The sequence below is a fragment of the Physcomitrium patens genome, chromosome 19, assembly GCF_059467195.1.
Source record: "Physcomitrium patens ecotype Gransden chromosome 19, ASM5946719v1, whole genome shotgun sequence".
In the NCBI taxonomy this organism is placed as follows: Eukaryota; Viridiplantae; Streptophyta; class Bryopsida; order Funariales; family Funariaceae; genus Physcomitrium; species Physcomitrium patens.
In genome coordinates this window covers 5455171-5462304 of record NC_143428.1, presented here as the reverse complement: position 1 = coordinate 5462304, position 7134 = coordinate 5455171, and the positions used below count along the sequence as shown (strand labels likewise).

General features: G+C 43.2%; 1 protein-coding gene across 5 annotated transcripts; it reads left to right on the top strand.

The window, feature by feature from the left end:
* The first annotated feature begins 1412 nt into the window (after positions 1-1412).
* Positions 1413-6668, top strand: LOC112272790 (uncharacterized). 5 transcript variants are annotated; one of them, XM_073528888.2, is made up of 8 exons: positions 1413-1544; positions 1857-2343; positions 3356-3693; positions 3974-4146; positions 4347-4861; positions 5229-5316; positions 5541-5816; positions 6106-6668. In XM_073528888.2, the coding sequence occupies exons 3-7, from the start codon at positions 3420-3422 to the stop codon at positions 5775-5777; spliced, it is 1287 nt and encodes a 428-aa protein (XP_073384989.1). In that variant the 5' UTR covers positions 1413-1544; positions 1857-2343; positions 3356-3419; the 3' UTR covers positions 5778-5816; positions 6106-6668. The 5 variants fall into 5 exon arrangements, with proteins under 5 accessions (XP_073384989.1, XP_024356669.1, XP_090101007.1 ...); XM_024500901.3 differs by having other exon boundaries at positions 4341-4861; XM_090244881.1 differs by having other exon boundaries at positions 3310-3693; positions 4341-4861.
* Positions 6669-7134: the final 466 nt, after the last annotated feature.

Here is a 7134-nt window from a genome sequence, read left to right as displayed (position 1 = left end):
GAGTATAGAGAGAGAAGGGCATATTCCAGGAGGGAGTGGACATGTGTGTGGTCAACTCCATGCATGTTCCAACTCAGATGGTGTGGGTAGTTCCAATGGGAACCAGGGCTGCTCTCTGCTCTGCTCTGGAATCTGCCTTTGGGGCTCCAATAATGTGGGCATGGGATGAGAAGTTTCCAGTCAAAACGTGTGTGTGTGTGTATATATATATATATGGCCCCTTCCTCCTTCCTTGCTGCTGCTTAATTTGGCATGTTGACTCCAAGGGACCTCATTCCCCATGCAACATGTGTCTCCCTCTCTGTCCTGTCCCTTACCCATCCCCAGGTGAACACATAAATTATAACAAAATCAATAACAAATAAACATAGGAAAATGTACTTTTTAACTTTTTCAGAAGTAAAAAGTAAGAGCGAAAAAACACACATGCTAGTTCTAAGCCCAAACATCCAATTGGAAAGACAAGGCAAAGTGACATCCACCAGTTGTGTTTGTGTGCAGGTTTTTTTTTTTTTTGTTTTTATTGTCATGTGTGTTTTAGGGCAACAAGGTGTTTGTGTGTGAGTGAAACAGGCTCTTCCACTGGCTCTGAACCCATGGGTAGAAAACCCAACTGAGGTGAAGAGCCTAAAGAGAGTATTATTAGGGTTCACTTGCTCTGAGTGGATGGGATTTCAACTTCTCATCCCCATCTCATTCATCTGTTCTTACAGTGCTAGTTGCCTAATAATGGCCCCAACAAGTGTATTATTAACATTGTGATGATTTGTTGTTAATATGATGCATCTTCCTTGTTTGTTTATGTTTCTATACCATTTAAAAAAAAAAAAAAATCATTGGATTTGATTTAACGCATATTTTAACTCCAACAGTGTGCTGCACCTCATCGTGTAAAAATAGCAAGGGAGGAGACTGCATAGACCTAAAAGGAACATTGTGGATTGAGAAGAAATAATAACAATAAAAAAAGACCATTTAGAAATGACAAACTGTAAGCATTATAAACGAACACTCTCAACATGTTCAACAGCCCAAAGAGAAGTCGAAGACGAAGTGATGGGATAACATGTAATTTTTCAATACAGTTACGTGATACATAAAAACAATATCTGCGTTATTTTTTTTCTGCCTATGGTAATAAAACCAATAACACCCTCAGATGATGTTAATGATGAGTAGGAAATCTCAGCTTGGGTTGGAAGCCGTCCGTCGTCGTCTGAGAGAGAGAGAGAGAGAGAGAGAGAGTGTGAGAGGGAGTGCGGCGCACTGGCTTTTGGTTTTGGTTATGGTTTAGTATTTGTTTTTGTGTGTTGTAAGTGAGTATTTTTATTATATTGTAATGGTTTTTTTGGGTTTTTCCTCGCTCCCTCCGCTCTCAGCTTCTTCGCCCCTTTCCCGTCACAAGCCTCTCTGTCCTCTCTCTATCTCTCTCGGCTCCTCCGTGCCAGGCAGCGGCACCGCTTCCATCTTCCCATTCCCTTGCTTCCTTCCTCCTTCTTCCTCTTCTTCTTCGTGTGGTGGTCGCGTTTTCGTCTCCCTCCCTGGTACTCACTCTCACTCACTCACTCACTCTCACTCTCTCTTTCTCTCATAAGCGCAGCGCTCTCGCAGAAACAACCACATTATTCGTGTCGTCTTCGTTGCTGCTGCTGCTCAGTTATCCATCGCCTTCTTCTTTTGTCTTTCCGCTTTGCCGGTGATTGATTAGTTCTGCTGCTGCTGCTTCCGCGTCCGCGTTTCTATTTGTGTTCACGTGGATGCCGTTTTCGCGCTCTATCTCTCTCTCTCTCGCGCTCTCGCTCGCTCTTTTCTTCGTTTCATGGATCATCATCTGCTGACGCAGTCACGTTGTTAAGGTAAAGAGCTTTGGAGCGATCTCCCCGCTCGGGTGGTGGTGTTGTTGGGGATGCTGGAGCCGGTCCGTGTTGCCGGGGAGGTCTGTGGAGGGATGTCGAGAGAAATGGCGGAATTGCCCTTGTGCTGGGGAGTCACGCCTCGTACATGGCCGTAAACTGGGGTGGCCCTGTTCATTGTTCACGCTTCTGGGGTTGTGTTTCTTTGTACACTTCCACAGTGACAGGGCAGCACATTTCACACGCAGTTTTGGCTTGAGTATGAACCGAAAGTGGAACGGGACAAAAATGTGGTGTTGAGTGTGAGGTTGGGCTCAAAGTTGCGCTTGTGTAATTGGGGAGTTCAAGGCGTTTGGGAGGCACACGGCACAGTGCACTTGAAAGTTGGGAAAAAAGGAAATGTGAAGCAGCTGTGATTTGAAGAGCAAGCCGCTTCTACGGATATTTCCTCGAATCGTTACATTTTACTGACTGCACGCTTCCTGATAAGGTATGCAAGACCTCCCGGATCTTCTATCAAGGTGAGGGGGAAGAGAGGGGGAGAGTATAAGCGTCGTAGACGCTATAATCGTCTGGGAGGTTTGCTTGCTTTATGTAATTATTGAACTTGGGTATGAGCGGCTGAACAAGCTCAACGCTTATGAAGAAGGTGACTCTGCGATCAACGTTTTCGTAGGCGTGATACCATCTCTTTTGGTGTCAGATAAGTCGCAGCTTCTTTTGTGAGCTTCATGGTAGTAGTATGCAAGTGCTGTGACATTTGTTGCTGTCGCCGCTGCTGCTTCTTCTTCTTCTTCTCGCTACCTCTTTTCTCTTTTCTCCCCTTATTGTTAAAAAATATATTTGTTTTTTTTTCTTCTTTTGAACAATTTGATTTATTTATATTTTACTTTTTTTTTTGCGCATGTTTATATATATTTGGTCCCCCTTTCGTTCTTTCTTCTTACATCGTATGTGCGTGCGTGGAATTGGATGGGTCAAAATGATCGTTTTTTGTTATATGTTCAGATGCTACTAATCCTCGATCGGCTGGATTTGGTGTATCTCGATCGATTGATTTGTAAACTTGTCGTGGAGGCTGTAGAGGAGGGGCCTGAAATGTCTCGAAGTAGAAGTAAATAGTCTGAGAGTGGCGACGTTTTCTTAAGTATGTACCATTATAATGTTTTTTAAGTTACTTTGTAGACTCTTAACCGCGTTTCATTACCGTAGAGAACGTGGGTGTTCGCGATATTGACCGCTTCGGATATTACTGTGAAACTCTCTGTATGATACTGTCGAGTGCTTATTTTCAGAAAATGTGCTTTCTACGTGGGCCGAAATTATTTGCGTCTAATACAAATCTCAGTAGCTATGTTAGGTTCCAGCCTTAGGAATTCTAAGTCCACAAGCTCACATGGTCACATGAGTTGTGCTGATTTTTGTGAGTTAACTTCAATGTCCTGGGATGCTACAGATTCCTGTATCCTCGAAAATAACGTTCATGTTTCTTGACATTTCAGTTAGCTGCTCCTGATAGCCTGGCGAACTTGTCATGAACCTCATTCCCTTTCTGCTTGCTACAACATGAATCTAGTCATGGCAGACAAGGACCAGCCCGTGTTTCGAGACTTTTTAGGTCTTGACCGAATCGATGACATCAACCAAGTGAAATACCTCTCTTCAGAGATGATTCCTGCTTCGAGAATCAGCTCGGGTTTCGAGTCTGAAGGCGACGGTGAGACGAATAACACTCGAGCGTCATCGGGAACAAGCGGTCGGTTCAAATCTAATTCCACTCCCATACACGTCCTCCCTCCGTTTTACTCGACCGTTCCGAGCTCGTCTGATCTTGGTTCAGGTACAGCATGTCTTCACCTTGGATGCCCTCAGCAGGCTTTATTTCGTGCACTTATCTATCTCTTGTACAGTCTGTGGCAGTTTCATTTCACATTGGGTATCTGTTTTAAACGTAGTGCCTTGTGAGCTTCTGCAGGCATTTTCGGCTTGACGTTTTCAAGGATCTTCAATTTGAAATTTTTGTTTGTGGAATATGCATATTTTCCTGTTGTGGAATTCCATCTGTGATTAAGATGGGTATAAGAAGCTGTTTCTTACTCCCCATGCTTATGTTTCTGCAGTCGGCTGGCAGCGAGCCCAAGCAGTACCCCTTCAGTATCATGGCAACAATAGTGCTTTCTCCAAGTTGAAAGCAGATACAAACAAGTTGTCAAGAAAGAGGGACTCACCGACTAATAGAGATTCATTACAAGAGCGCCTTGTTGAAGCATTAGAGAGTTCTCGGCCACAGAAGGTATTTGTCGAACTTGTTTACTTTCTGAGTTCATAGCTTATGCTCTGCTATTAGCGTTTTGAATGTCTCTTTTTCTCACTTTCTTTGTTTGACTTGGTTGTATTCTTTTTCATTCCGTGGTTTTCTTTGTTTGGAGTTCACTTGAGGATGTTTTGCAAATTTGGACAGTCTGTTGATCATTGTTTCGGGTCAAGGTTCAGGCACCTCGGCATGAACACATAAGACAGGAGAAGATCGTCGAGACAAGTGAGGCATCCGGTGACGATCTCCGTCTTTCAATGCAACCTCCTCGAGCATCTAGTAGAAGCCCTCCTTGGTTGCAGCAGAGCACAAAACCTGAAGCTTCTCAACGGCCCGTAAAGAAACATCAACCTTACAGACCCTCACAGATCAATACTGGTGTTGGTATGCGAGGAATTAGTCACCTGGGGGCTTGTGCTGAAAGAGCAGAGAGAACAGATAGGACTCTCGTTGTGCCACCCCGGGAGAACAATGTGGCTGGCAGTTCTCAACTGGATCAACCAGCAGCTGACGAGGGTTCAAGAACAGGACTAAAACATTCGGTTTTAGCAGGACTTCTCGATAACGCTGGGCTTCTTCATCATGACCGAACTGCACCCTATCCTGCGGGATCTAGTGGTTGTCCTCCTCTCGCACCTCAGCATCAAAAGTCACAAAATCAGAATGGAGGTTCAGAGTCTATGATTCCATTGAGGTGAATCACCCAGTCCTAGTCACATTTAAAGTCAGGTTTTTCTCAGAAAACTTCCGTGCTCAGAAGCAAGTGGATGAAAATTTCAATTAACAGAGCAGTTTCTGACTGGAAATTTTATTAGCTAATGTCTTTTGCATATATTTGGGGTATTTTTCATTCTGTGGATTCGGATATCCATGAATGTGCGTGTTTTTCTTAGAGTTTGTTTGTCGGTCGTGAATTTTGACAAATTAGAACAAAAATCAACTTATTTAATGTCGCAGTTTTCATAATGGTTTTGCTCTCTTTTTGCTGTCACTCTTAGTGCGTGTTTATGCTAAGGTGACAATTAGTGTTCTAAGAAATACTGTTTACTTAATTTTTGCAGTCGCCAAGCTCCTTCTACATCAAGTCGACAACTCACCATCTTCTACGGAGGGCAAGCTCATGTTTTTGACGACGTCCCCCCGGATAAGGTGAGGTTATCACGTTCCCGATGGTTTTTTTTTTTTTTTTTTTTTTTTTGCAGTGCAGTTCCAATTCATATTTGTTTAGGCATGCAGATATACTAATGAACTGATGTATTTGAGTAATTAGGATGCGCGTCATTTTGTCGTTGGATTCTTCTTAGCAAGCCAATGAGAAAAACCAGTTGAATGAATGATTTCTTATTTTTCTGTTCTTGGCTGATGCAATTTAGGCGGACGCTATCTTGACTCTGGCGGGCTCAAACGGGAGATCATGGTCGACAACCTGCTCGCCACGACCTGCGGCAAAGCCTACAACTTCCATGAGCGAGGGTTCCATGTCAGCTATAGAGAGGGAGAAAGAACACTCCGTTCAAAGCTTAGGGGGGAGTCTGACTCTTTCATCTGAGGTGCAAACTGTGTTGCGGGGTTTGAAGCAGTCTGGTTCCCTCACAGGCCGATCTGCTTAAGTTTGAATCTTCATTTTGCTGCTGTTAACGCGCGAGCAGGTAATTTTTTTGCTAGTGCTTGAGCAGCATTTTATAGACTCTTTTGCACTGTGTCCTGTATGTCAGTTCAATTAGGGCTAGTGATTGAAGAAGATATGAGTGACAAACGATGAAAGTGGTCTCCTACATATATATATCCAGAAGTCGAGCTGGGTACATGCTGCTGTTTGTAGTGTGGTTATGGTCAACTTCCTCCTAATATTAATGCTGAATGAATGAAGTGCTGCACTATAAAATATTGAAAGAGTAAGTCAACGCTAATCCTTGTCATGGTGCTTCTGTGGTGCAGTGGTGGATCAATCTTCTGTTTAGCCTTCTGGCTCTAATTTAATTGGTGCAGATACAGCGATTTCTAGATTTGTAGGGACGCAGTTGCTTCCTGATTCTTGCAGCCGTTCGATTAGACGGGTTTGGGGACATAACAAACAGCACATTATTTTGGCCCTTTGTGCCTAGTGTCGTTTAATAGTTTTTCCCCCCTGAAACCCAAGTGAGTAACTTGAATTGTGGGGTATGTGAATTAGTAGAACTGAGAATACTCTAGAATTTGTCCAGCTAGAAACTATCGTCATTTCTTGTCACGACTTGCTTCATATGAAGATCAAGTTCATTTCCCTTCTGCAGCAGTTTGGATATCCCGAACTTGAGAGTATGGTGGTGTAGGTAGGAGACATGACTGCACATGACGCTGAAGCTGATGATTCTCCAGCAGGTTCGTGTAAATATTGCTAGTTATATGTCTAGGTGATCGATGTGAAGTTGAACGGTTGAGCTCGTTATTTTTCTTGGAAGCTATTGAAGATGTGCTCTGTGGTGATGATAATTGAATTTTGTACACAAGTGTTCTAGTCCTGCGAAGTATTTTAAATGCAGATGCTTGGTAAAGAATTCCGTTCCAACTTATCTACATGGTATTGCTCAGTCTGGTTGATAGGATTTTTCAGTTTGTGCATCTTAAATGGGTGTAATATCTTTTAGTGAGTTAAATTTTGGAGTTAACTGTCCAAGTTGAAAAGAATTCATCAACGATCCTGACATTGCAACCAAACAGGTTTAGTATGACACACGCACTGTACGCCCTAGACATTGAATTAGGTAACCCCTAGAAATACCCACAATTCCACTTCTTGAATTTGCGAAGTCGCCATTACCAACTCTAGCAGTAGGTGTTATCATCCGAGACTGAAGCAATAGATTGTGAGTCACAGCAACTGGTCAACTGTGGCACTTGTGTTGGGGATTCTAGATTTCAATCCCTGTAATTTTGGAGTTCATACAGATTGTCTACAGGAGTTCTGAAGCGATATAGCGGGAACTT